The sequence below is a fragment of the Fusarium falciforme genome, chromosome 8 (assembly GCF_026873545.1).
Source record: "Fusarium falciforme chromosome 8, complete sequence".
Classification (NCBI taxonomy): Eukaryota; Fungi; Ascomycota; class Sordariomycetes; order Hypocreales; family Nectriaceae; genus Fusarium; species Fusarium falciforme.
In genome coordinates, this window is record NC_070551.1 from 3,370,695 (window position 1) to 3,397,626 (window position 26,932).

Here is a 26,932-nt window from a genome sequence, read left to right on the forward strand (position 1 = left end):
GGCATACGCTGTTATTTACGATACATGCCTTTTCTTCAATAGCGTACATATTTGAAGTTTTATTTATTTTCTTCCAGGTTGTCAGCATCTTTCTTTAGATACCTAGATAACAGGGACGCGCAGCAACAAGATGTCATACACGCGATGATAGGGGACAGGCCCACGCATCACCCAAAGTTCGAACGCCGAGGATAGAGAAAGGTAAGCTTATACAAAGAAGACTCGGCTCTTCTGCGGTATGAAAAATCCCAAAACGAGTAAGCTTGCACAGAACCCTGGGAGCCAAAGGAGCTGTCCTCTCTTTTGCCTAGGCTCCCCCGGCGGTAGCACCGGTGACTGTCACGGTATAATCTAAACCCTTCTGCACTTCATCAGAAAGTTTAAATCCATCGTAGTTGATAAGTTCAGCGGGAGTGTTGGCGACGATGAGACTGGCTTCTTCACCGGAAGCAACCGCCGCCGAAGCAGCACCATCAACAAGCGAAACGTACCGGACCTTGCCAGAAGAAGCCTCATGAATAGCCAGAGTTCCAGTAAAGGCAGCATCGCACTCAACTTTGACTTCCACTTTTCCATCCCCGGATGTCGTGAGGGGGATGATATTGGATCCCATATAGCGTGGTCGACGGTCCGCCTTAACTTTGTAAGAGCCACTTCCTTGGGATTCGAGGTTACCAAAGTTGAGAGAGCCTCGCTGGCTGAGGAAGGCTTCCTTTGCGGATGGATGGCCGATATCGAGGTAAGCCATGTGTGCCCAATACCGTCCAACGATCGCAGCAACAGTAGCATTCTCGGATACGCGAGATAGTGTGTGGAGCGGCGTTTCGTTGCTGTCCTCGGGATATTGAACCATGAGCTGCCGAATCACATCTTGCCCAAGACCAACAAAATTATCAGGATTGGAAGTCAAGTACGTTAGGAACGGCCAGGCCTGGTAATAGTTTCCACTATCCGTGGACCCATCGACGATAACCTGGAACGAATCCCCAATGACCCTTTGCAAGTCGATTTCTGTTGGCGACGTAGATTGACCATGCTTCTCTCGAGCTTCGGCGCAGATATCAGAAGTCTTGTACGTGTCTGAGAACCAGTTTGCGACGGTTTCCCACCACGCCCCCGTGTTGGCCTGGTTCACCCACGTTCGTTGGTGGAAGTGGACGACATGACCGTATTCATGGACTGTGATTTGGGGATTCGTAAGATATTCTTGGAGGACCTCGACGTAGCCGAATCCGGCTTCCATGTCAGAGTGCTGGAGGCCTGCGGCGCCGCCGTCCAGAGAGTTGACGGTGTAGAAGTTGGTTTTGTAATAAGTTTCGTCGTTGTCATAGAAGGTCAGACCAGACGATCTCCAGCCGAGCTTCCCAATGAAGCAATCGTAAGCGCCCTCGAGCATGGCCAGGGCCTCATTAGCTTCAGCGGAGCTTGCTCCATAGACACGGAAGCGAGCAGAGTCCTTAAAGTCACTTCCTCCGTTGCCGACGTTGGGGTTTGCCTCGAAGGTAGCTGGCTCTGTGCTGTTGCTAGTACCGCCAGTGCCACCAGTAGCCGCTGGCTTGGAGTTGGAAACGCTGGGGTTTGCGGTGGAAACGGGCCTTGAAGCCGACGTGGTTGGATCCTCTGAAATTACAAGCTCCGGCGCAAAAGTGCTTGGGTCGGTGGAGGCCACGGGAATGGGAGCCAAGGTGCTGGCGTCAACAGTAGTTACAGGCTCCTGATCAAAGGTGGCAGTAGCTACTGGCTCTTGAACGAATGTGTTCGGATCGGCCGTAGAAATAGGCCACTCAAAGAACTCGCCAGGCCCGAAACCAGCAGGCTCTGACGTGACATCTTTAGGACGCGGCTTGCAAGCAGGAGCCGCAGTGCTGTTCCGGACAGCACAAAGCAAAAGAGCGGCAAAGAGTTGGTTAAAAGAAGGCATAATAAACGAATGAAAAGAAAAAGAGTGAAAAGGGTGAAACGAATGATGCTGGACGAGAGTTGCGGTAACTTCAGGGCGGCCATGGGAGGGATATAAATGAAGTTCATTTGGTCATGTTGGCTTGGAGAGCTGGTTACCCATCGGGGACCTATACGAGTTTCAGGGACTGGCTATGAGGCCATGCAACTTGAAACAATTATCGTATTCAACTCGAGAAATGCCAAATTCGGGATTCTAGGCCTGCTGCTGAGTCGTTCGTTGGTGCAATATCAGGTTTCCAAAGTTTGTTTCAACGTCAGTTTCAGACCCTCGCTTGCCAAGACACACTGGGCTATTCTTCTCTTCGAAGAATAAGTTTAGTGGAGGAAGTTGGGTTAATGAAACTTTGCCAAGAGGCGAAATCCCATCTGTTTTCCAAGCGATATCGCCTGAAGGCTATAAGAGCGATGAAAGCATGATTACGTGCGTCTTTAATGACACAACTGAAAATGAAAAATCGAAACACAGGGAAAAGTTATTAGCACTCCTCGGAACAATCGCACAGTAAAAATATAACAAGTTCACAGACCATCGAAATGTCAGCCTATCCAGGCATCAGAGCCCTTATCTTAAACCTCTTCACTCGGCCGAAGTAATAGACCCTCTCCTCTCGGCTGCCAAACCGTCAACATGGACCGCCGTTTGCGCCAACGACGCTCTGATGAGGGAGCTTCTCAACGTCTACCTGCGCTGCGAATACTTACCCCACGCGGTCTTCCAAAATGACTATTTTCTAGAGTATATGGCCTCCGGGAGGGACACGTTTTGCTCATCGCTCCTAGTCAATGCACTTCTAGCCTACTCATGCGTATGTGAGCTCCCTGGCCTCTTTGCTGGGACGCTGCAGAACTGACAGTGGCGACAGAGCTGCTACTCTAGGTTCGGCGACCGGGCTGAGTATTGAAACCCACAGACGCTCTTGTATCGGTTCTTGGCTAAGGCGAAGCGTCTGTGGGAGCTTGAGGCGGACACTCCTCGTGTCACGACGGTCCAGGCCGGTGTCATACTCAACACAGTGCACAACATCTGCGGTCTCGACAAGTTTGGGAGGGCCTACACCACACATGCTTTGAGCCTTGCTCACATGCTACGGCTGTTTGACGATACTGAAGAGGTTCAGGACCAACGCACGAGGGACGGGAGATGTTTCACGGCGTGGGTGCTTTACAACTATGAGACGTAAGTTTGGCCGAGTGCAGAGGAACTGTTGGCCGCTGCTAAGTATCCAACGACAGGTTCACTGCGTACCATTTCATGCACTCTCCAACTCTCAAATACCCCCCTAGAGTGGCTCTTCCAGACCCGCTGAGGGATCCACGATGGTACGGCGAGGTGTGGCTCAAGTACCCTCTCGAAACGACCCTCTTCCCAACCCACTTCGGCCAGTTCTTCAAGGCAAGGTGTAAGTTTCTTAGATTATGAACGAGGTCTGCGAGGTGTACTTTGTGGACGGCGCACCTGTCACTTCGGACCAAGCCAACGCCTTCCACACCCGGTTTAGGAACTGGCAATACGGTCTGCCGGACTGTCTCAAGCCCAGGTTCATTGTGCATCCAGGACACTTTAACCTTCAGTGAGTGTATAAACCGCCCCGACATCTCCCATGGCCTAACCTATCCCAGCTTCTACCACCAAAACCCCATCATGACGCTCTACGAACGATTTGTCTCCCAGCCCGTATCCCAAAGCCCTAGTCCCCAAGAGATCATGTCCCTAGCTACCAAGCACCTCCTGACACTGATCCGCATCTACTATCTCCTGCACGGGTTCAACGAAACAGTCCTCTTCATCTGCCAGCCCCTCGCCCTGGTGGCATTCATGTGTCTAGACGCCATTGACAATCAGACGCCTGATTTTGACCTCGAGGCTACCCGTTCCACTCTCTTCCTCGCCGCCAAAGGCCTGCGGGATCAAGCCCGCAGTCACTATGTGGCCGAGAGTCTATTCCAGGTCGTCAAGGGTCGGATGCGATCAGAAGAGTTGAATCTAATGAGGAGCATAGCCAGCATCGAAGATGTGCATGACACGGGAACGAGAGGTCCCATGCAGGCTGTTCACAGTGTATGGCCCGTCGACATCATGAGCAAGTCGGATGACATCGAGGCCAATAGTTTGAGTAGCTTGGTGGAACAGTTCGCCATGGCCAGCCCCGATACACAACAGGGACAGAGGGAGTTGCAATGAGCCAACATCAAAATTGTAAGACGGTCAGTAATAAGTAGTAAGAACGCCTCTTATTGCGGGTTATCCTGTATTGTCGCAGAGCGAGTATGTATGAAGAGCATGTCCCAGCTTCTATGCAATCAACTGTAATGAACGAAAATGATAAAAAGGCAATTTTTCAAACAAACACTCATATGCCGTGTGATCTTTCTAATGCTTCTACCTTCTTTGTATCTCTCTTTTACAATCGGCCCTTGGTGGTGCAGCAAGAGTCCTTGTTCGCATCCTCGTAGCTGGTGCTCTTGTTGAACTCCTGGTTCGAGGGTGGGACATCGTTGGTGGGGTTGTACTCGCAGAAGTTGTACGGCTTCAAGTGGAAAGCGGCAATCTCAGCGGGCATGACGGGAAAATCCTCGACTCTGGGGTTATGGGTGAATCCGAAGGTATGCCAGATGACAATGTCGTCGTTGACGACATAGTCCCGATCCTTGACCCAGGTCTTGATGCCCTGTCCACCGATGGACTGGTTGGTGTAGTCACCAGCAGGGAACAGCTGACGGTCCTTGTACTTGGTGACCCAGATGGGGGACTCGCAGAACTCAGATCGACGCCAATGCCAGGAGCCAGGCTGGGCGAGGAGCATCTGAGAGCGGATAGGCACGAGCTTGTAGCCAGTGGGGGTCAAAGACACCCTGTTCTCCACGTTGGGGTTGACAATCTTGAAGACACGACCGTCCGCAAGGCTGTCCTCAACAGCACCAGCTCGGTTGACTGTGGTCTCCTTGCTGACGTAGCCCGTGCCCAGAGGGTTGAGCTTCTCGTCCCAAGGCATCTGGACAGAGTCGGAGTAGACAAAAGAGTTCTGGTGACCATCGACAGCAGGGTCAATACGGACGTTGAACAAGTGCTGGTGGTAAGGAGCCATGACACCATCAGCGACGCGTGTTCCCCAAGGAACCTTGGACTCCTTGTCAATGGGCTGGGTGGAAAGGATACCCGTGGCGCGGGTCTCGAAAGAGATCTCTCCATTCTGGTCAAAGATCCAGGCAAAGATGTACTCGTAGTTGGCAACAGTGATGATCTGCTGAAGAACAAGTTGTCGCTTGCGGACGACGACCGCCTTGCCGGTTCGGTGGTTGGTGTGCTTCCACTGGATGCCTTGGTCGACCTCGTGGATGCAGATGGCGTTGGGACGAGGAGCCGGGCTTCCGTCAGCAGCGACAACACAGCCGTCGACATACTTGATGACACCAAGGCAGTCGCATCCAACTGTAGAAATGTTAGCCGCTAATAAATATCTCACACTCTAGGAGGCAAACTCACGCTGAAGGTTGTTGGCGGTGACACCAGCACCGACGTTGCCCAGATCAAAGGCACCCTTTCGGTAGATGGGGCTTCGAGGGTCACCATAAGGGACGAACATCTCGGAGAGAGAGAGGCGGTAGAAGGCGCTGCGATCCATGAAGTGCACATCATGGATGGTGATACCCTCTCGCCAGTTGAAGCCAACTCGGAATCGCCACTTCTCCCACTCAATCAGATGACCCTTCATGGTGAATGAGGCACCCTCAGGCTGGATGACATTGTAGGGCTTCATGGTGGTGCGAGGAGGGTTCTTCTGAAGACGGTGGTCATACTCAGGCTCAGCGGGATCAGAGTCCGGCTGGGAGACGTTTCCTTGGGTGACGGTCTCATCGGAACCGAGAGGAAGGCGTACGATCTTCTTGACCTTCATCGCACAGAGGTCGACCGTGACCATGAAGTCCAGAGGGAAAGAGTAGTGAGAGGAGTCGACATCGTTGTTCTTGGGATTCTTCTTGTAAAGGAAGACCTGGATGTGTGTTAGAGTATACTCACAAGAGTTGGGGTGCTGTGGGTGCTTACCTGGGTCATGCGAGCCTGGGTATCAGTGCCGTCCACACCATAGTCCCAAGGGTCAAGAACAATCTGAGACTTGTCAAGTCCAAGACGGGCGAACTCCTTATCGACATCGGGGTGGGCCATGACGACGCCGGCCGCCTCGGTCAGCTCGGTGCGGTCGACGGGACCATGGAAGTCCCGAGGAAGTTCCTGATGCTGGACAATCTTTCCATTGGTGACATCAACCACAGCCTCGAACAGACGAGGAGTACGCTTGATGTACCAAATGGCAAAGATGCATCGGGGAAGCACGGGCAGGGGAAGGCCCTTGTGCTCCGCATCGAGGTATCGGACCAACTCCCTCTTGGGGGGCTCGTCCAGACCAGCAGCCTTGAAGTGCAGCTCGACAGGTGAGAACAGCTTCTTGATCAGGTCAGTGGCCCGCTGAATCTCGTCGGCCGTGGCCGGGTCAAGAGGGTGAAGGTATTCAGCAGACATTGTAAAGACAGGCTAAGGATGACTGAATAGAAGAAGGTTGAAGTGTCTTGCTGGATGAAGAGAATGAAAGAAGATCATTTTGCAGGCTTTTTATCTGCATTGAAGGCGCTGCAGCCGAGTCAAACCCGCGTCCAGTTGAAGCTGCAGATGTCGACATCAGGACCGAGAATGGCAGAGGCTGAGTCAAAACAATAACCTCCTTCCCCACAAAAGCTGGCAGGGCCCTTGCGCTACCCCACAAGGATCGCATCGCGAGATAGAATGCATCGTCGTCGGATAAGACAGAGATTTCGTACGAGAACTGGCTGAGGTGCAGGGTAATCTCTGCAGGGCCGAGTCAAGCTAATGTGCAAGAGAGCAAGGGTGAGAATGCGGGGGAAGAGTGGCGTCGCGAGACTGGGTCAGCCAGATAAGGACAGTGGGGGCCTCCTTCTTTGATAGGGGAAACGGCTGCAGCCTTCCGAGTTCCGGAGGACAACCACGGAAAAATGACTATCTCAGCCTGCAGATCATCCCGACAATTGACCTGCCTCGCCCTGTCTCACAGCCAGCCAGCCAGCTCTGCTCTGTCGTCGCATCAATTAATGACGCATCTTTGACCTCGACACTTCACTTACCACCATATTACTGCGCCCCTGCCCTCGTTCGACTGCCTGCTTACCCATGTCCGGCCAGGAGACTTCCCCGCAGTCTCCCCCCGCCAACACCGGCAAGCATCGAAGGCCTTGGACATCCACCGAGGACTCGGCCTTGAGGACGCTGGTAGCTCACTTTGGGGACAGCAGAGGACCCGAAGGCAGGTGGAAGGACATTGCTGCCGGTCTTCAAGGCCGGACAGCCAAGGTACGTCGGCCCTGAGTCTGAGCTTCTCTGCACGCACCCCACGCCGCCGTCTTGATTGATATACGGCCCGGGTCGACATCCAAGGCGTGCAGCACGCAAGCACCGAGGCTGACATTACCCTGCAGGACTGTCGCAAACGCTGGTTTCACTCCCTTGACCCGTCGCTGCGCAAGGGTAGATGGACGGCCCAAGAGGACGAGCTTCTCCTTTCGGCGTATGCACGTCTTGGGCCGGCCTGGCATGATATTGGTACATATCCTATCTCTCTAGCACACACAGCCTCGTAATCTAACATCACCCTCCTAGCCCTTCTCATTCCTGGCAGGAAAGACGACCAATGTTCAAAGAGGTACAACGACATTCTCAATCCATCCGCCCAAAACCGCCTGAGCGATTGGACAGCCCAAGAGGACAACCTACTCCGCCAAGGTGTTGCTACATTAGGTCATCGCTGGGCAGCTATATCATCGCGGATACCTGGCCGTCCACCTCTCACCTGCCGCAACCGCTGGCGCACTCTCTCTCGTCAATCTCATTCCCGCGTCGCCAAATCCCAAGGCAACACACCATCGTCATCGACGTCGCAAATGTCCCCCATGGATAGCGGAGTATCACCTGCACCCCAGAATCTCACTATCGACATGGAATCTGGAAGCGGGAACGCAGCCGAGCAGATTATGCCATTCTCTGTCATGGAGACTGAGGCTGGTGAACAGACAGGGCCCAGTTTCCTCGACTCGGCCTTTTACGAAACCTTTTCTGGCCCCTCGCCGCCGTCACACAATGATGCTGACGGTGAGAATGCCGAGAAGGTCAACGGGACTGGAGTCTCGTCCGAGTCCGTCCTTCTTGGGGATCTCCCATCGAGCTTCTCGGATCAAACACAGACCGCAAAGCAATGGACACAACCCAGGCCATTACACACAAGACACCGTCAGGATAGCACTACAGGGGCATTCATGCCTTCGCCGTCAAGTTGGTCCTCCATGAGCTCAATGGTTGCCACGGGCACATCACCGCCGGCTGATCAAAGCTTGTGGCTCGGATCAACGGGTGCTTCATCCGTACCCAAAAATTGGGGGATTCCAGGGGATGATGCAATGCTTCAATCTTACGCCGAATCATTTCAATTACCAACAACGACACAACAAACAGTTCACCATCACCATCATCACCACATACACCATCACTTTCATCATTATCACCATCATTCGGGCGAAGACTCGTGGCGGCAGCTCGAGCGGCAATCAGAGGCCGAGGCAATGCAGTCGCACACACAAAACAGTACTACTAGACAACCAAATTCAGGATAGGAGTTTCAATTTCACGAGATACCATGTTTACCTTCCAAGAATCTGTCCTGACAGTCCTGACTCGCCCGACTGAGCCGTGTTCAAGTCAATATGTCTCAACGACGCGCGTGCCATGTTACACGGCCCAGCCGAAGACGCGATAATGATGTGGCAACCCGATCAAGGTCCAGGGTCGCCACGTTGATGCTAATCAAGACGAATGAGGACCATGGCAAATGATAAGGAGCTCCAGGCCATCGATTATTTTGCCCCCCTAGCTGTTTTCAGCCAAGGACGACCCTCCCCCGCAAGTTGATCCGAAGGGTGACCAAGGAAAAACCCAGTTAGTGCAATCTGACTCGGCCCAAAACTCTCTACGAACTGGGCCCATCTGAATGGGTCATGAGATATTAACACACAACCATGACTCGGCCAAGTTGGTGGTCCTTGCGCCGATAGTCTTGACTCTGTTTAAGAAGACGATAGACGACTTTCGGATTAGAGACATCAAACTCGACAACAATAGTGACAACATCATCATGAAGACGGATTCTCTAAAGGACGAGGGCTTGCAGCGCACCGCCTCCAATGGAAACGGTGAGGTCGAAACTGCAAACGCAGAAGATGCAGGCCTTCAGCGCGGATTGGCCGGCCGCCATCTTGTGAGTTGACTCGGCCATGGACTTGCTTATCTCTTCAGCCAGCTGACACAGCTCCCCCTATAGATGATGTTGGCAATCGGAGGCGTTATTGGCCCCGGCTACTTTGTTGGCATGGGCACTGGTCTTTCAACTGCCGGGCCTGCAGGTCTGCTGCTGTGCTTTGCCATCGTGGGAGTTCTGCTGTGGGCTGTGATGCAGTCTCTGGGAGAGCTTGGAGCGTTTATTCCCATGTCTGGTAAGTTTGATGTCCAGAAGTCTTTTACTCGCCGTTTCTGACAGTGGATTAAACAGGTTCTTTCACTCATTACACGTCCATGTTTCTCGATCCCGCCCTTGGATTCGCTCTTGGATGGAACTATTGGCTTCTCTGGGCCGGTATCATCATCGCAGAATACAGTACGCACTGTGCACAACGTATTTCGATCGTACGCTGACGAACGATAGACAACTTGGGTCTGGTTTTGACATACTGGGAGACTCCTATTCCGCGATGGGGCTGGATCTTGATCTTCTGGTTCGCACAATTATCTCTCTCCGAGTTGACGAGATGCTAATCTCTATACAGGGGAATCTTCCTCGCGTTTACTTTCCTCGGTATCCAATCCTTCGGTGAAGCCGAATTCTGGCTCGCTTTGATCAAGGTCATTGCCATCCTCGCCTTCTTCCTCTGCGCCATCCTCATCACCTCGGGCGCCATCGGCGGTGAAAAGATGGGGTTCAAGTTTTACCACGATCCGGGTCCCTTTGCGGACGGTGTCAAGGGCGTCTTCAAGATTTTTACCTTTGCTGCGCTTATGTACAGCGGTACCGAGATGATTGGTCTGACTGCCGGAGAGTCCAAGAACCCTGCTAAGGACGTTCCCAAGGCTGTCAAGAGCGTTCTTTGGAGAATCGTTGGCATCTTTTTGCTCGGTATCTTCTTTCTGACTCTTACTGTCCCTTACAACGACCCCAATCTGCTTTCGGCAAAGAGCAAGACTGCCCGGTCTCCTTTCGTCATTGCCTTTACTCGAGTCGGAGCTACAGCTGGTGCACATGCCATCAACGCCGTCATCCTCATCACCATGTTTTCTGCCATCAATAGTGCCCTGTATGTTGGCTCGAGAACCCTCTATGGTCTGGCTGTCGAGGGTTTGGCTCCCAAGATCTTTGCTTGGACAAACTCGAGGGGCGTCCCAGCCTACTCCCTCGTTCTCATGAACCTGATCGGTTTCCTGTCCCTGCTTAACCTTTCCAGTGGGGCCGGTGTTGTCTACACTTGGATCATTTCCATGACAGGTGTAGCCACGTTCATTACCTGTAAGTTTATCATCACGTCTCTTGCATCTTTGCAACAACAGGCTAACGATATTAGGGGGCTTAATCTCTCTCAACCACATCCGCTTTCGCATGGCTCTCAAGGCCCAAAACATCCCTATCGACGTCCTACCCTTCCAAGCCCCCGCCTGGCGCTTCTGCGCGTACCTCGGCGTTGGCGGAAACCTCTTTTTTGCTTTCTTCCAGGGTTGGACTTCTTTTGCGCCGTGGGACGTGGAGGCTTTCTTCATGAACTATGTCATCCTCCTCGTGTTCATCATCTTGGCTGTGGGCTGGAAGGTTACGCACAAGACAAAGTTTGTGACGCTGAAGAGTATCGACTTTAGTAGTGCTAGGCTTTGGAATGTTGAGATGCAGATGAGGGCTGATGCCGAGGCTGGTATCCAGGCTAAGGAAGAAGAGGTCAAGGAGTAACCGGCTGCTGCGATTCGACAGGAAGTTGAATCGACATTTACATCGTCTAAGGTTATGGAATCCTATGAGAAGAAATTCTCTTCTAATTTGAAACCTTGAGTCGAGTAGCCACTTTAATCAACCTTCCTCGACGATCTCCTGGCTCAGTTAACCCATCGAGGGCCGGGCTTCAACTATAATAAATAGCACATTAATATCAGAGGACTCACGCCAAGCGAATATTCCGGCTGCATGATTATCTTTATATGGAATTAAAGTGTCTGGTAGAAAAGCTATTGAGAGAAGCTCTGACAACCGTTATCCAGCTCGAATACGAAATTAAAACGACGCGAATTCTCGCATTTCCACCCTAGTCCCAGGTCACAGCGATCGGCTCGTGGTTACCCGAGAACCTAAACCCGTTGAACCAGAGTTCGAAGCGAAGGTCCGCGGGTGCAACAATGACGTGAACTTCAAACTGCAGATGGTAGAAAGGCGCGCCTTTACGATACCAGGATCTCCTATTCTTATTCAGCACCATCTGGTCTTGCTGGACTCCTGTGAGGTTGCTTTTGACTACGCATAGCTTCTTTGCGCCCGCTGCTGTAGCTGTTAGTGACTGTGTGTGATGGGTTTTGGGCCGTGACACGCACCATGCTTCATGCTTCTGGGGAGAAGATGCGGTTCGTTGTTGGAAATGACGATTATGGCATCCCAAGACCTTGTGGTGCTTCCGGGATCCAGCTTGATCTTGAACGATTTGATGAGGGATGAGTTTGGATCAATGACATCGCCCTGAATCGTCAGAAGAAAAGCTCGAAACGGGGTTTTGCACTCGTACCTTGCGTATTAGCCACTCTATCTGGCTTCTGGCCCATTTGATCTTCGGATCATACTTGTCCGTCTTGACATCCTCGTCAAAGTGGATGGCTGGATCATACGGTTCCATGACAACCATGCCGTAGCTTGAACGCGCTACCCGTGTCGCCAGGACCGGCAGGCTTCCCGTTTGAAACCTTTGCTGCTGGTCAAGGAGGAGCCCGCGGACGACGCATAGCTGAGGCTCCTGGCACGGGACGACAATGACGTGTCGCGCGTTTGGGTGCGGGTACCCAACAAGCTGTTGTTGTATTGCATCGCGCACGTACGCTGAACTTCCCAGGCCTCCAGCCAGAACCATGTACTCCTGTTTTTTTGTCGTTTGTGTTAGATGTTGTATGTGCGGAAGCGGGAGAAAAGACGTCTTACCACTTGGTCCTTCATGCCCTTTTCCCTCATCCACTCAAGCTGCTCCTTTATCCGGCCCATGACGCCTTCAATCTGAACGTCAAAAAGTGCCTGGATCTCTTCTCTGGTCTAGGTCAGCAATCGCTTACCCATGATGGGCTACCATGCTACCCACTTTGTAAACAGCATTCGACCCCTCTCGACTCGCAAGCCCGGGTGATTAAAGTCGAAAGCCACGCCCTCCATCGGTATCTTGAACGTCTGTTGCATGTACACCTTCTCTCCAAACTTGTGCTTGACAGTCCTGAAATGGTGGCTCCTCGCCATGGACGTCGCCAAGTCATCAGGGAGCCTCTCGATCGCGTCGGGGTTCGCCGCCAGCCTCTGCGCAACGAGGCGGATAAAGGCCCGGTCGATGAGCGTAGATCCGATGCCGATGCCTCGTACACCTGAGACCTGTGCCATCTGGGGAGAGATGGCATCGGTCGAGGTGATGCGCATCAGAGCCAGATCCGTCGTGCCGCCACCGGCGTCGACGGTCAGAAAGACGTGTCCCTTTTGGAAACTGACGGCACTTGTCTTGAGAGTTGCGACAGATGCGGCCTCGGCTTCAGTCAGATCCACGAGCGCTACATGCGAGGGCCCTCCGGTGCCAAAGCCAGCATCCCGCACAACGCCTTTGAACGTGTTGACCATGGCAATGTTGGTCCAGGTTGTTGGCACGCTGAAGAGAAACGTCACAGCCATGTCTCTCCAACCGCCTGTATGGCGCCTCCCCAACTGCGTCTCAACCGTCTCCTCCACATGAGCGTATATCTGACGCAGATAATCGGTCAAGTACTTGCGCGCCTCCGCCGTGTCCTGCGGCGCACTCGAGAGACCTTGTTGTCGCGCTGCCTCTAGTGTATCTTGGTCAATAAATATCTTGAAAAACTCACGCCTCGTCTTGCCAGAGCCTGGTCCATCATCGTCATCTTCGCATATGAAGCCCCAGGAGCTGAGGGTGCCGTCGTCGTTGTACACGAGCTTGGTTGGCACCTTGCGTTCTCCTCGGTCACCGCTGCCGGGCCAATCGTTGACGACCTGGATCGGCGTCCTTGGGGTCATCCATGCGACCCCTGCGGGTTCTGTCAGCACTTTGTTTTCGGCGCAGAGGGTGTGAAAGTACCGGTGTAAGTGGTGCCCAGGTCGACAGACACCAACAAGTCTGATTGTTTATTCATTTTTTCTGTTGTGGATGGTGAGAGAAGAGGCCAGAGTCTCGCAAAGAGGGTGGTCCATGGGCACTTGAATTTGGATGCACTCATCTCCTCTCTTTTCTCTGATCGGCGGACAGGGGTTGGGTTTCCAATCTGCATGACCTGCAGCTACCCATGTCCAGGGTGATGGGCCCTTGTCAATGGAGTCATGTTGGCCCTAGGAAATGTCCCGCCAGGCCCGCAGACAGATGTTGGAGCTTTCCTCCCTGCAGGTGCCCTTGGCCCTCTCTGTCGACGGGATGATGCAGCCCGCTGATAAGTGGCCCATCCCCCATTTGCGAAAGCTCAATCCGCAGACAACACTCATCCCTTTGGCATTTTAGGACCAGTCCCGTGAGATACGCTCCGCGATGGCTACATCAATTGAGACGACCGTCCTCACAGGACAGACAGCAATATGGATAAACGAACAACAAACTACCTCACCGTGGGCATCGTCAGTTTTCATCTACCACTTTCCAGGTTCTACGTCAACCCAATGGCTAGCTCCGGTCCAGGTTAGCACGGCTATCGAGTCGCCCGTCAGTTCTGCCGCCCCCTCCAGTAGCGATGCTGCCAGCTCCTTGCCCAGCACAAGTCCCTCAACCACAGTCATCCCGAGCACGAGCACCGATACCAGTGCCAACTCCAGTACCGACTCCAGTACCAGCTCCATCTCTAGCAGTCCCAGTCATTCATCAACGAGTGTCTCGGCTCCTTCCAGCGGCAATGGCTCGTCCCGCCACTCCACGGGAGCACTCGCAGGTGCGGCCGTGGGATGCGCTATTGGCGGCATCCTGATCGGTCTCGTGGCAGCTTGGCTCCTCTTCCGCCGGCGACGTAGAGGGCAAGACGACATAAAGACTGTTCCCCACGACAATCCTCGAGCATTCGCGACCGTTGAGAAACCGTCTCCCACCGTTAGCGACGATTCGACCCCGTTGAACCATCTACTCCTCGACGCGACCCCCGACAGAGAGATTGAGGCCGAACTACAAGCCTTGGGGCATCTCATCGATCAACACGTCGAAAAGTACTATCATCTTGACCCGGTCACCGACGTGTCGACCTTGTCAGACCATCTTGCTCCGCTCGGAGACTTCCCTCATGGCACAGAAGCCATCGCAGGAGTATGCGCAAAGCCGATGTCTCGCCAAACGGGTCTTCGGCACGTCATCTCGCAAGTCGTCTTTAAGAGCCTTGACATTTACTCCCACGGCGCCTTTTCAATGCTCCCAGCGCCTCTTAGCACTTTTCTGGACTCAATGCCCTCTCACAACGCGACAGGTAAGGCCATGGATCCGTCTTTTCTTTTTTCGCAACTGATGCCAGTTTCTAGCTCAATCGGCTGCCTTGTCCGAATGGCGTCGTCTTTCAGCATTCCTACTCCATCCAAGCCCTTATGAGCGAACGCCTCTGCCCATTTCCGAAGCTGCTCTCAGTCCTCAGGCCCTGGCTTTGGCGACCCGCCTCAACGCCTTCCTCCACCACTTTGTCGGGACCAGCCACAGCGCGCAGACTGATCACCTGCAGGCTGTTATTATTGAGTGTACCAAGCTCGGCTATGTAATCTTGTCACAGCCCCAGGATTGGCGTTTCGTGTTTGAAAAGGGCAACTCGGTGGTTGTGCGCCCTGGGTTGGACAAGGGGGGAAGACGGGTAGTGGAACCCGAGGTCGGAGTCATTGGTGCGTAAGTGGGTTTGGCGGTGGAGTAGGATGCCCTGTCCTGGGCCTATCGTCGTAGTTTCCTGTAGCTGTTGGTTGTAACAGCAGGGGATCAACCAACAAGTCGTTACAAGTGGCTTGACAAAGGACCACCTAAGAGCCAACAAGTTCATTTAACTTTCTCGTCTCCTTCTTAATTTGATCGCGGAGGTAGTTCCGGGCCGGACCGGCCGAAGGAGTTGCTTGGGGGCTGGTCCCTGCTGTGTGAGCGACCAACAACCAACAACACCAAGACATGAGACACGAGACAAGAGACATCCAAGAAAGGTCTGGTGCAGCTGCAAGTTGGTTCCTCGCTCCACTCGCTCATCGAAAGACGGATGACGTTTCTAATTAGCCCGCGTGCTCATTTGCAGAACGCTGATGCACCTCGGCTTCCTGAAATTAACTCTCCTTAACATCACCAGTTCTGCCTTTCTCCTTCAGTGTCTTCAAGATGCCTGGTCTAAATGCTCGTTTCCGCCAAATAGTCACCCTGGCGACAGATCAAGACCCATTGTCAACCCAGGTCCGCTCATGCATCGAGCTTGTCCGCACATGTCATTACGACCTCCAGCACCTCGTTCAACTTCGGAACCAGCACGCGACCTTGCTGCTACCCGCGGCGGTTGAGCGCATCGATGGCATCATTGAGGCTGCACAACAGTGCCATGACCGCGTCGACAGACTCGTGGAGAAGTGCCGACCGGAGGCGCACGGAGGAAAGACGCCCCTTCGGAGCAAGATGAGGTGGATTCTAGCCGATTCTCTCGACTTTGAGAGTCAACAGCCACTTCTCCACTGTCACCACGCTGCCGTGTTGGCCGAATTGAATTTTGTACGCCAAGTAGTCCTCGCAGCCCCGACGGTCGGGGGCCAAAAAGTGGAGGAGACGTGTCCAGAACCCACCGAGATATTCTCAACCTTTTCCAACATTGCTCTCCTAGGAGATGTGTTTGACAGCATTTCGTGTAAGATAGTCCCTCCAACTCTTTTCTCTGGCAACGAGAAAGATTTGCTGATGATTAATTCGTAAATAGTAACTTCCTGTGACCCTGTCTCATCTCCCCAGCTTCCCTCGCCCTCAACCAACACTACACCCTCTTCCGACCCAAGCAACGTACAGGGTCTTTCTTCTCCAGCACCAGCAAATACGCAAAGGCATAAAAAGGCTGTATCGATAGTTGAAGTTCACGAAAAGTTCTCAGTCCATTCTGACGTCGACAACCAAAAAGAGCTATACCCCTATTCCGATGAGAAGGAAGTTGTTGTCAACGAGCAGTCACGATCACCAGACAAAGATAGAGTTGTCCTAAACCCACAAGACAACACTGGCTTGCGCTTGCTGTTTGATCTGGATCACGACGAGGTCTCCCCGAGGACCTCTCTACTTGCGGCTGTTCCGTCTCTTTCATCTATCTCTCAAATCTCTTCCATGCCCAGTGTGCCGAACCTGCATGGTATACCCCTGTCGAATTCCAGTCAGACCAACTAGAAACAGTGCCTGTCTACCTCACCATATGAGCAACTATATGATATTTGATATTTGGCTCCCATGGCTGACTTGCCAATGGTGTAAACCATGATAGGCTTGGCATCCCACAAGCTAGCTAGGAGAGACGTCGATAAGGCCAAGAGAGCGGCCAAAGTGGATTCCAAAGCGAGTTCTTCCCCTCCTCTTGATAGATATGGAAGTAGGGCATTGAAACTATTGTTACCGTATCCGAAACTCTTTAACGTAATGATTTCACTGGTTCCTATTTCTTTGTGCTCTCTCCCATGAGACCGGCTGATATCATGGCCAGATCAACATCACGGGCCGAGGCTACCGTTCACGATAAGAAGAGGAGGTCAAGTAGTAGTCGGCCATTACAAGTCGATAAAAAATTGAATTAATATGCAAACAATTAAAGATTTTGGAGCCAATAGAAGATTTAGGATCTTTCTTAGTTAGACCCTCTAGTAAAGACTTTATTAGATCGTCCTCGATAATATAAGTTCTATTAACCTACCATGTCTTCCTCGTCAGAGGACCTACGCCAAGTGAACATTTCTTTTTTTAGTTATATCTACAGGCCTGAGTTTTACCTGATGGGTTATCAAATTACTAAAAGAGGTCATCGGTCATAGTAACAGAGAACAAAACTATTGATAGTAAATTCGTTGACACCCCGCCCTCGACCACCTAGAAATATCCTCCCTTTTGTCTTGCCTGCGCCCCAGAACTTTCCCCAAGCGGCTGGTCATAATTAGTGAATGGCCATTCATCTAACCAACAGTCCATATCAATGTGATGACCCAACTGTTGGTCTTCAGGTGCTCCTTCAATAAACAGACTTGGATCATCATTCAGGAACTCTTCCCATTCAAAAGCCCCCTCAACTCCACGCTGAGTCCCTTGCGGCTCTGGTGTTGAATCCGACTGGACGGTTGCGGAACTTGGATGTTCGTTCGTGACTACTCCAGAGTCGTCGCTGAAACGGGAGTTGGGGACCTCTCGGTCCGGCACGAAGCCACGGCTATTGGAACTTTCTTCAGAATCCTCAATGTCCGTCTCAGAGCCTTGTTGGGCTCTTGCCTGCCAGCCATCAACAGATGGGTTCTGATGCGATGTTTGCTCCATGAAAACTCGAGACAAGGCACGGTCCAAAGCTCCGCGGATATCATCCGCCGCAACACTCGCTAACGCAGAGTCTTGAACAAGAAACTGCTGGAGAGACTGGACAGATTCTCCCGTCAAAAATATGCCGGAAACGTAGAGCGCTTCCTCGGTTGGAGAGGTATCAGGGGACGGCTGTGCTCGTTCACAAACTGTAAAATCGTTGTACGGCGTGGAAGGTCGGGGCGAGTGGCCAGGGAACAAGAGGTCAAATATCCTATACCATTGTTCCTCTTCAGTTCCAGGGGCTGATCTCAGTCTGAGACGGGCCATCACCCAGTCTTCGATATTGTCCCCGTGCTTCCGGTGGAGATGCTGCTTGACATACCGCACCTTGGTCAGGTTGAGTTTGACACATGCTTGGTATTGTTGGAGATCCTTCTTGCAAAAAGGACAGGCTAGGGGCTGAGAGGGCCCTGGCTCCTTGGGCCGCCTGGCACGTTTCGACTTTCCTGCTGATGGTTTCTCCCGCTCCGCTTCGTCTGCCGATTCCGTTCGCTCTCTTCGTCTTTTTCCACCTCTAGAGCCGTGTTTCTGTCGTGCTAGTAGACCTGGCGGAGCCGGTGTCGCTGACTGCTCCCCGGACTGATGAGTCGCTGTCCAGAAATCCTGCCAGTCTTGCTGGAGCCACCGCCAGATACACAGAAGATACCAGAGAAGCCAAGGAAACAGGCTCAAATCCTCGCCCGGCGTCATAGCAAACGACGTCTTGTTATCTCTTGCGGCTCTCTCGTCGGTGTCCTCAATCTCCCAATCATCCGGCATCTCTTGGGTTACCGCGTCGCTATCTTCATCACCGAACGTCGATGAAGAGCTCTCTGAGCCCGTTGAGGCGTAGGCCTCAGAGTGTGTAGCGTTATCTTGAAACTTCTTCTCCTTCTCCTTCTCCTTCTTCTCTTCTCTCCATTTGAGATCATCGGAGGCCTTGTCGGTGGTATCTTGCCATGATTCCGTGGGCATCATAGAGTTCTGTGATTCACCTCTCATGAAAGACGGCTGGGCGTCGACAACCTGCACCCGAGCAGGACATCCAGAGTCAAGCACTAAATTGGGTCTCTCATTCATTTCGGGATGTTCCTTCTCGACTGCTTCCTCAACAGAAGAGCTTGGATTGTCAATATCCACCTTGTCGCTTCTCAGATCAGAGACGTGAGAGTCGTTTATATCTCGGGCTGGGTCCAGTGGAGGTGAGGCCAACGACATTTGGTAAAGGGCACCTCCTTGGACTGGGGTTCCTTGCCATGTCGCCCTCGCTTCCTGAGACTGGGGACGAGTGATCACTGTTGAAGATGGGTACCCGGATTCGTTCACACGTGAGATATAGACCATACATCCGCCGTCGCATCGATAGTGATCGCAATCAAGGCATCTAACGTGAAGGGCCCAGCTCCAAGTACTACCACAATTGCACTTGTTTTCAATCAGCGACTCGAAGTTGTGATGTCGCCTTGGGATGGGTACTTACACATGTCCACATGTAATCAGTTCCGTATGAACGTACGGGCTCGTACATGATCAAACTTGTTTTGTGTTTCGCAAGGGTAGATTTCTGATGCAAGTATTCGTTCTTGTGGGGCTGAGCGAGTGTCTAGAGGAATGGGCGGTTCGTTGGCCGAACGGATTGTACACAAGCGATAGGAGGTAGGAGAGTTGTATGGTGTGGATTTGGGCTTTTTCACATCTCAAGTGGTGCTGGTGAGTTGGAAGAGCTTTGAACCTCCAAGAAAAATGGATGACCTGTAAATACATCGGTCAGTCCACCATCACAGATGTGACAAACTCGGCAACCAATCAAGTCGTCGCGCTCCGTAGACCAATCATGGCCTTCATGAGCAGCCAAGTACCAGCATCCCTCAGCTCTTGAGAAGCTCGGGGCATTCATTGATTTCCTGGTCACCATTGTGCTCATTACGCTCCCCAAAGGAGTATTGGTTGTAGTCTGGGGAGAGCAATGCCCCCTCAGGTCACCTCTGTGACCATAACAGCGTTGAAAGCACAAATGTGACCAGCAATATGTATAAAGCCTGCCAAATTCGTGATTTATTGTAGAACGGAACTCAGACCTAACTTCCAGACCAAGCACAACAGTTCTATAAATCCCCATTACACCAACCCTCTCCAATCTCTGTGACGATTGCCACACAAGCACAACGTCGTTGGTAGTACAGAGAGGATGTCTCAAAACAGCCAGGTTCCCGGTATGCCCTCTTTTGCATTAAGGTGATATCATGCTGAACCTATACCACCCAGTCGTCGAATCTCCATCCGTTCTGTTAGCTTTCATCCATGATACATCAACACTGCCTGAGCGACTTGCCCTTTCACAAGGGACAAAGCAAGGTTATAAAGAAAGGCTAAAGAATATGAAAAAAAAGATTTCCAAACTAGTGGGTATTGTGTAAGTTAGACAGCAAGTGGGCGCGTTCATAATAGCAACTGACCGATGCAATTCAACAGGGCGGCAAACTCCAAAACACAGACAAGCCTACCTGGGACACAAAATAAGGATGGTACCTTCCAAGGACTTCGGTGTTTGGAGAATCCATGATTGGCCTTCTTCGCTTGGGTACAGCTTCTGAAGACATGAAGGGGTTTGCTCAATGTAATGCATATACTTGGTAGTCGTGAAAATCGATATGCCGTGCAACTAACACGACGTTTTGGAGCCACGGCAACTCACACCCGGTTGTAAAAGAAATATTCACCTTATCAACCATAGTGACATAGCTACTAGTTTCCAAAAACTTTCGTAATAGACTAGTGCAATATCTTTCGCTCCCATTGACTCTCAATTCCGCCGGTCTAAAGTCTGCATCGGTGGTGGCGGTCTGCAGATCTGATAAGCTCACTCGGAGCTGCGTCATTCCTGTTTTCCTCATGCCTGATTTTGAAAAGAAGCTCCTTCAGTGTTTCACAGCATTGGGTTTTAATGCTGCTATGTGTTATCAGTGTTCTTTGATCTTGTGTACGACCAAGATGTCATTGAAAGATAGGAATAAGCAGCTACTTCAACTTTTTTCTCCCTCTTACTTCCATTGTTAGAAAGCTTGCTTACTCAATTACCTAGGCAATGTCCACTGCTTCAAATATCTATTCACCTCGGTCAATCTGTGGGGTCCAGTCATTTCGACCAAGCCTGTGCCTGTGGACTGTTGACGCAGGCACACCTCAATCTCAAGCTCCATGGAATTGAGCGTCTCCAATTGGCGTCTTATCACTACTCATGGTGATGGCAGGCATCAGGAAGCCAGGGCCGGATATCTATGGTCAGAATGCCAATCCGCGATCAATGCATCTGCAGTCTCTTGGCCCCTTGGCAATGCCTGACTTGGCGATGATAATCGCCGACTGAGAATGAGACGCGAAGACCGAGAAGTCTTGGCGAGACTCGTGCCTGGTCCCTAATCAAATCATTTCTGCATCAAACACCTAGGAAAGTGGTTAGTGTTTCCAATTCAAGCCATTCTATCGCGTGTCGGCGCTACCTTGGTACCGATGAAGCGAGTTCTTTGCGTCTATCTCGCGCAATGTCGGGGCGCCTCGGTGAAAGACGAAATCCCGAGGACTGATAATAGGCATATCTGCGACCGTGTATGGGGGTAATGGTTGCTGGATAAAACTTCATGACGACATTGCTCATCATTGTTCTTTCATAGTGCATATGCCATTCATGATATATAAAACACCGAATGATTTTCCCACGGAGATGGCATCCTTATCAAATTCCTACCAAGCCAACATCTCAATTCGCACACATTCCTCAGCCCGACTCTACAGCCAGCATGTATATTATAACGGTCCTCGGTGCCACTGGATCCCAAGGCGGCTCCGTGTGCACTGCTCTTCAGGGCAATCCGCACTGGAAAGTTCGCGCCGTCACCAGAAACCCCGCTAGCAACGCTTCCAAGAAGCTCCGCGAGAAGGTGACCCGGTCCAAATACGGAAACATTGCAAGATTTTTTACTGACGACATATTCATCTAGGGCATCGAGGTCGTCGCCGCTGATGCCAATGACGAAGCCTCCCTCCATGAGGCATTCAGGGTACAAGATGAGCAAACCGCCAACAACCTCGAGCCTAGACTAATCAAAGTTTACATAGGGTACAACAGCTGTTTTTGCTCTTACAAACTTTGATTGGTACGCGTATCATCCATTTAGCTCGTTATAATACTCACAGCTCATTTCAGGGGACTCGTGATGAAGGAGGGTCGCGAGGCAGCCGGCGAGGTGGAAAAGCAGCAGCAGATCAACATTGCCAAGGCGGCAGCTCAAACTCCGGGCCTCAAGCATTATATAATGAGCTCGCTACCCGCCGCCAGTCTCTCATCGAACGGCAAGCTGCCGGTCCCGCACTTTGACTACAAGCACGCGGCCTTTCAGTGGATCGAGGAGCATGCACCGGAACTGGCAGCCAAGACAACCCGGATCTGGCTTGGTTGGTATCCATCAAACATGGCTTTCAACTCCATGATGAAATTTGTCCATCTGGTAAGTTTATCGCAGACGTCAGGCCAAGTTAGGAACCCTTTACCCTTGTACATGGTCTGAGTGGTAGGCAGCGCGTTGCTAATTGTTTTTCTTCGACATAGCCCGGCCCCGATGTTTATGCTTGGATTCAACCCAGCAAAGAAGATGCAGTTCTCCCCATCGCAGGAGACGCCCAACACAACGTCGGCGTAGTCGTAGAAGGTATCCTAGAAGACGGACCAAGGTCGTTTGGCAGGATCGCCATTGTCATCACCGACTATCTCAAGTTGTCGGAAGTCGTGAAGATCTGGGAGAGTGTCACGGGAAAGCGGGCCGTGTACATCGAGGTCTCGGATAAGACAACTGAGAAAATTTGGGGTGTCGGAGGCCTTGAGGTTGCCTCTCAGCTGCGGTGGAGTGAAGAGTTTCCTGACTGGCACAAGTTGGAGCCCAAACGGGTCATTACTCTTGAGGGACTAGGTGTCCAGGGCAAGGTTCGGAACTTTAAGCAGGCCTTGGAGAGTGTAAAGGAGAATCTTATCTAGGTCCAGATACCTAAAAAGACTAGCGCTAATCTCGTCTCTGATGCGTCTTTCCAACCTACTCAGGCTTACGACCGTAGACGTACCGCACCTTGAAGTAGCTGTGGACCTTGCGGTTGCGAATTGCCTTGCGCGTCTGCATGAGAAACACCTGGAACTCATCTTCCGGCCACTTCAGGACCTGGTTCCACAGCAGAAGGGAGTATCCTATGGCTATATGTCAGGGATATCAGTGATAGGTTAGGTAATAAGCTTGCTCACCCTCGAGATCGTTCTCCAATGTCAGCTGGACGAAACGGCCCACCTGGGCCATTTTAGGGTCTTTCGGCCAGCTACCAATAGGCATCTGTAATTCACACAAGTCAGATACATGTTGGAGAGGGCGTGCGTGCCATGCAAATCTCACCTTGTAATCCACCGTCTTGATGTCGACAAAACCAGCCTCCTTGAGTCCTTCCACCTGTAGCTCGCCTACAAAAAACGGACGGCCCAGAGCCTTGCCGCCCTCTTCGTACATCTTGTCGCAGACTTTCAAGACAGGCTCTAGTTCGTCAGTCCCATCGTCACTGAGCAGACGGACGTCAGCCTCAACCGACTCTACCCAGCCGCCAGGGGCGCAACAACGGTAGGCCTCCTTAAAGAGGGCATGCCAGTCAGCAATGGCGCCGAAGAGGTAACGGATATGGATAAAATCAAAGTGGTTATCTCCCCAGGTCCATCTCTCGGTAGCATCGTCTACCTCGAATTGTACATTTGGAGGAACCCACTCTGGCTGACAGGGTGAGAGGTCGGTACCGATCACTTCGGCACCTGTGTACTGATCGGCAAAGTCACTAGAATGTGTAAGCATGAGCTGGTCGCTCATATCTGAATAGCAAGGCAGTGATACATTGCCCAAATGCCTTGCATATGGTCAGCGACGCCCACGTGCATGGAGGGTTTCACGTACCGCTTCCTGTACCAACGTCAAGTACTTTCTGAGAAAACCATGATTATCAGCGTGAGGACTTTTGCCGTTCTATGCTTGGAGCAAGTTCACACCTGAACATTATCTTTGATAGGTGCGAGAAATAGCTGGCCATCCAAGAGAAGGGTGAGGGAGTGGTGGCTAGGGGTAAAGTTAGCATGGTGCACTCAGTCTCTAGAAACACGGCCGTACGAGATGTCGATAGACTCTAACTGCTGGTCGTCATTGGGAAAAGCATAGTCATTGACAAACTTGTCGGCATGGTATGTGCGACCCTGGACACGACGATACTCGAGAATGCTGGCAGAGACAGAAGCGGTGGAACTTTCTCTAGGACGTTTTTAGCATCTTGTGTGGCACCACATGGCCAAGCCGTCCACTCACGCGTCCGAGCCGATAGATGAATCGGCGTCCTAAGGATCAAACATCAGCTACGGATTTTCGACCAAACAGAGGCATTTTTCAGATCCTACTTCGCCTTGATCAGCAGGAACTAAATCGATCGGAGATGGAGTCGATCTCGGTGGAGAAGCGGAAGTCGGAACCCCGGCCGGCGAATTGGACCCGCACATGGTGAGTGAGACAGTCGGTACCAAAATTAGAGGGAGGCTAAGATGGTGGTGATGGAGCTAAGGATGAAGGATGGACGGATCACGAGAGGAGTTCGAGCTCGGAGCGGGGAACACCCATGGAAGGAGTCGGGTCATGGCTAAATAGCGCGGTTAACCTCCAATCGCGTGATGGAGAGTTGGTTTGGTAATCGCCTGTTGAGGACGGAATAGGTCTAGGGTAAGAGGCTCTGGCTTGTGTTTGAGTGGAATGAAGAGTGTCCAGGTTAGCACCAGAGCCTGAACGGGTCATTGCTGTTGAGGAACTACGTATTCAAGATAAGGTCTAGAGCTTTAAGTAGACGGGAGAGTGTAAGGGTCCCTTACTTATGTCTAGATACGAGGCAGGATATCGACGGTCAACACCCTTCACCTGTCCATTTTCTCTTACAGGACCATCTCAGAATCACTATAGAGGATGGCGAATCAGCATTCGACATGCAGTTCCTCGACAGTTTATGAACAATTTTGTGTCTATTATCTAAAGAACAAACAGGGCTTCAAATCAAGTTCTACTTGCATTACCGTTGCATAAGTATGCTGCTTTCTTTCATAACTTTCATGCAATGCTGCCCAGCCGACCTGGTACTGCCACACCTGAACCACATCGGGAGGTGGCTTGTTTGATGATGCATCAAAAAAGCAAAACCACTGCATCTCATTTCCCCTCAATCCTCCTCATCAATCTCGACCTTTCTGGCGCCTCAATCTTCAATATCGACGACATAATGCCCAAGGCATCTTCCGTCAACGCGTGGGTCGGTGCGCCTCCCGTCTCTGAAGGCGCCTTTGCATTTGCTCACGGGGACTTCTTTGCCGAAGCCTCAGGCCAGAACAGGCATCGTCGCGCGACGCCACAGGAGCTCAAGACGCATTTCACCTCGGGCAATGACAAGGATCATCCTGCGCACTGGTTTGAAGCACAGCTCATTCACTATGGCCTTCAGCCGTCAAAGACAAAGTCGGTAGCTCGCATGCGATTGTTTGATGCTATGAATGCGGGGAATCTCAAGGTGCCGGCGGATGTGACAAAGATTGAGGGCAAGCTGAAGAAGGAGTGGACAAAAAATGACCGGGAGGCTAAGAAAGCATCCAAGGCTGCTTCTTCAACACCGGCAAAGGCTGCGGGTGCCAAGAGAAAAGCTGACGATGATGCTGGTCCCTCGAAGAAGGCAAAGACGACTACCACCAAGGTCACGACCACAACCAAGACGACCACAACTACGAAGACGACAACCACCAAAGCTTCTACTTCCAAGGCGTCTGCTGCCAAGGCTCCTTCTGCCACGCCTGAAAAGAAGCAAACTGCCCGCCGAGGCGGTGCCTCCTCCACACCTGGTCGAAGCACACCCGCCACCTCCCAGTCGTCAGCTCCCCGCGAGCGAATGGCCCGTCGAGGCGGCATATCCCAAGGACCAACCCGCGCATCAAGACAGGATTCACCAGAAAGCCCTCCTCGGAAGAAGCAGACGGCCCGACGCAGCAATGCCTTCATGGCACGGGGACGCATCGAGGCTCCCCCACACCGGTCTTCTGGCTACGACTTTGACGCTCCTCCTCCCTACTCGCAGTACCCAGAAGATGGCGGCTACTGTTCAGATGACTGCTCTCCTCATGGTGGATATCAATCTCACAGCGATAACTACGATAACGACGGCTATGATGACGGCTACGAGGATGAAGCCAGTCTCGCGCCTCTTGGCCTTCTCAACGGCGACTATGAAGTTGATTCAGAAGACGTCACTAGCCAGTGGGACTACTATCACCCAGACGACTTTGGGCTGACCCTCACGCTTTCCGGCTCCTCTCTGTGGGGACGCTTCAACTTTGGAATCTACGAAGGCGTCTTCTTCATTGAGGACCGCCCGATGAGATCATCCCACGACAAGGTATGGTTCAAGTGGCGCGGACGTGAAGACCAGGGACCCATCATGTACGGCGACCGAAACAACGGCTGGATCAAGTTCCTGGGCGATGGTCGGATCGAGGGGTTCCTAGACGCGCAGTCTCTTTCTTTCCAAGGCCGCCGATTTCCGGATCAGCCGACGAGGAGCAGGATTGATGCGCGCAGCATGAAGGATGAGTTTGATGGGTACTCTGAGGATGAGTATGAACGCGAGAACCGGGCTCGCTGGTGAGTTTTGGGGCTGATAGGCGTTTGTTATTGATGTTTGGTCGGTTTTTTTTTTTTTTTTCCGGAGTTTCACAGCATCTGGATGCACATGGCTCTACGCACTGGATAGAGATCTTGTAATAACGGTAAGGGTGTTGTTTTTGAGTTGGGTTGATTTTGTCAGAGTTTGTACATAATGTCGCTTGCCGACAAAGGCTGGGGTAATTGGGGTCATTTGTTTATGTTTCGGTCATCCACCTTCTTCTGTGCCATTTATCTGATCACCACCCATCGATCAGCCAACAGTTCTTTATTGAAATTCAAATACACCACTGGTTGATCAAGATGTCGCCGGCGCATCTCGCCAAGGCTGAGCCGTGGAAGCACCCATTTATCCGGACAAGAGGCTCCACTTT

General features: G+C 52.0%; 10 protein-coding genes across 10 annotated transcripts; 5 read left to right on the forward strand and 5 right to left on the reverse strand.

The window, feature by feature from the left end:
- Positions 1–307: 307 nt before the first annotated feature.
- Positions 308–1,921, reverse strand: NCS54_01081000 (Hypothetical protein; the record flags this gene model as incomplete). The annotated part of the gene is made up of 1 exon (XM_053156104.1): positions 308–1,921. The coding sequence occupies one exon, from the start codon at positions 1,919–1,921 to the stop codon at positions 308–310; it is 1,614 nt and encodes a 537-aa protein (XP_053012079.1).
- Positions 1,922–2,621: 700 nt separating this feature from the next.
- On the forward strand, positions 2,622–4,144 carry NCS54_01081100 (Zn(2)-C6 fungal-type domain-containing protein; the record flags this gene model as incomplete). The annotated part of the gene is made up of 5 exons (XM_053156105.1): positions 2,622–2,768; positions 2,874–3,139; positions 3,196–3,362; positions 3,437–3,533; positions 3,583–4,144. 5 exons carry the CDS (start codon positions 2,622–2,624, stop codon positions 4,142–4,144), a joined length of 1,239 nt encoding a protein of 412 aa, XP_053012080.1.
- Positions 4,145–4,364: 220 nt separating this feature from the next.
- Positions 4,365–6,481, reverse strand: NCS54_01081200 (Amine oxidase; the record flags this gene model as incomplete). Its single annotated transcript, XM_053156106.1, has 3 exons — positions 4,365–5,392; positions 5,447–5,954; positions 6,008–6,481. 3 exons carry the CDS (start codon positions 6,479–6,481, stop codon positions 4,365–4,367), a joined length of 2,010 nt encoding a protein of 669 aa, XP_053012081.1.
- Positions 6,482–7,069: 588 nt separating this feature from the next.
- On the forward strand, positions 7,070–11,009 carry NCS54_01081300 (Hypothetical protein; the record flags this gene model as incomplete). The annotated part of the gene is made up of 9 exons (XM_053156107.1): positions 7,070–7,324; positions 7,450–7,573; positions 7,631–8,162; positions 9,143–9,278; positions 9,342–9,513; positions 9,570–9,674; positions 9,723–9,792; positions 9,844–10,577; positions 10,633–11,009. The coding sequence occupies exons 1-9, from the start codon at positions 7,145–7,147 to the stop codon at positions 11,007–11,009; spliced, it is 2,430 nt and encodes an 809-aa protein (XP_053012082.1). The 5' UTR covers positions 7,070–7,144.
- Positions 11,010–11,358: 349 nt separating this feature from the next.
- On the reverse strand, positions 11,359–13,444 carry NCS54_01081400 (Hypothetical protein; the record flags this gene model as incomplete). Its single annotated transcript, XM_053156108.1, has 6 exons — positions 13,384–13,444; positions 12,391–13,333; positions 12,237–12,339; positions 11,830–12,174; positions 11,642–11,783; positions 11,359–11,588 (listed from the first exon to the last, which is right to left on the reverse strand). The coding sequence occupies exons 1-6, from the start codon at positions 13,436–13,438 to the stop codon at positions 11,359–11,361; spliced, it is 1,818 nt and encodes a 605-aa protein (XP_053012083.1). The 5' UTR covers positions 13,439–13,444.
- Positions 13,445–13,824: 380 nt separating this feature from the next.
- NCS54_01081500 (Hypothetical protein) lies at positions 13,825–15,148 on the forward strand (the record flags this gene model as incomplete). The annotated part of the gene is made up of 2 exons (XM_053156109.1): positions 13,825–14,740; positions 14,793–15,148. 2 exons carry the CDS (start codon positions 13,825–13,827, stop codon positions 15,146–15,148), a joined length of 1,272 nt encoding a protein of 423 aa, XP_053012084.1.
- Positions 15,149–15,615: 467 nt separating this feature from the next.
- Positions 15,616–16,653, forward strand: NCS54_01081600 (Hypothetical protein; the record flags this gene model as incomplete). Its single annotated transcript, XM_053156110.1, has 2 exons — positions 15,616–16,129; positions 16,199–16,653. The coding sequence occupies 2 exons, from the start codon at positions 15,616–15,618 to the stop codon at positions 16,651–16,653; spliced, it is 969 nt and encodes a 322-aa protein (XP_053012085.1).
- Positions 16,654–17,343: 690 nt separating this feature from the next.
- NCS54_01081700 (Hypothetical protein) lies at positions 17,344–19,020 on the reverse strand (the record flags this gene model as incomplete). The annotated part of the gene is made up of 1 exon (XM_053156111.1): positions 17,344–19,020. The coding sequence occupies one exon, from the start codon at positions 19,018–19,020 to the stop codon at positions 17,344–17,346; it is 1,677 nt and encodes a 558-aa protein (XP_053012086.1).
- Positions 19,021–22,886: 3,866 nt separating this feature from the next.
- NCS54_01081800 (Hypothetical protein) lies at positions 22,887–24,367 on the reverse strand (the record flags this gene model as incomplete). Its single annotated transcript, XM_053156112.1, has 9 exons — positions 22,887–23,035; positions 23,090–23,174; positions 23,235–23,661; positions 23,718–23,730; positions 23,778–23,805; positions 23,870–23,936; positions 23,988–24,125; positions 24,180–24,208; positions 24,269–24,367. The coding sequence occupies 9 exons, from the start codon at positions 24,365–24,367 to the stop codon at positions 22,887–22,889; spliced, it is 1,035 nt and encodes a 344-aa protein (XP_053012087.1).
- Positions 24,368–25,131: 764 nt separating this feature from the next.
- On the forward strand, positions 25,132–26,541 carry NCS54_01081900 (Hypothetical protein; the record flags this gene model as incomplete). The annotated part of the gene is made up of 1 exon (XM_053156113.1): positions 25,132–26,541. One exon carries the CDS (start codon positions 25,132–25,134, stop codon positions 26,539–26,541), a length of 1,410 nt encoding a protein of 469 aa, XP_053012088.1.
- Positions 26,542–26,932: the final 391 nt, after the last annotated feature.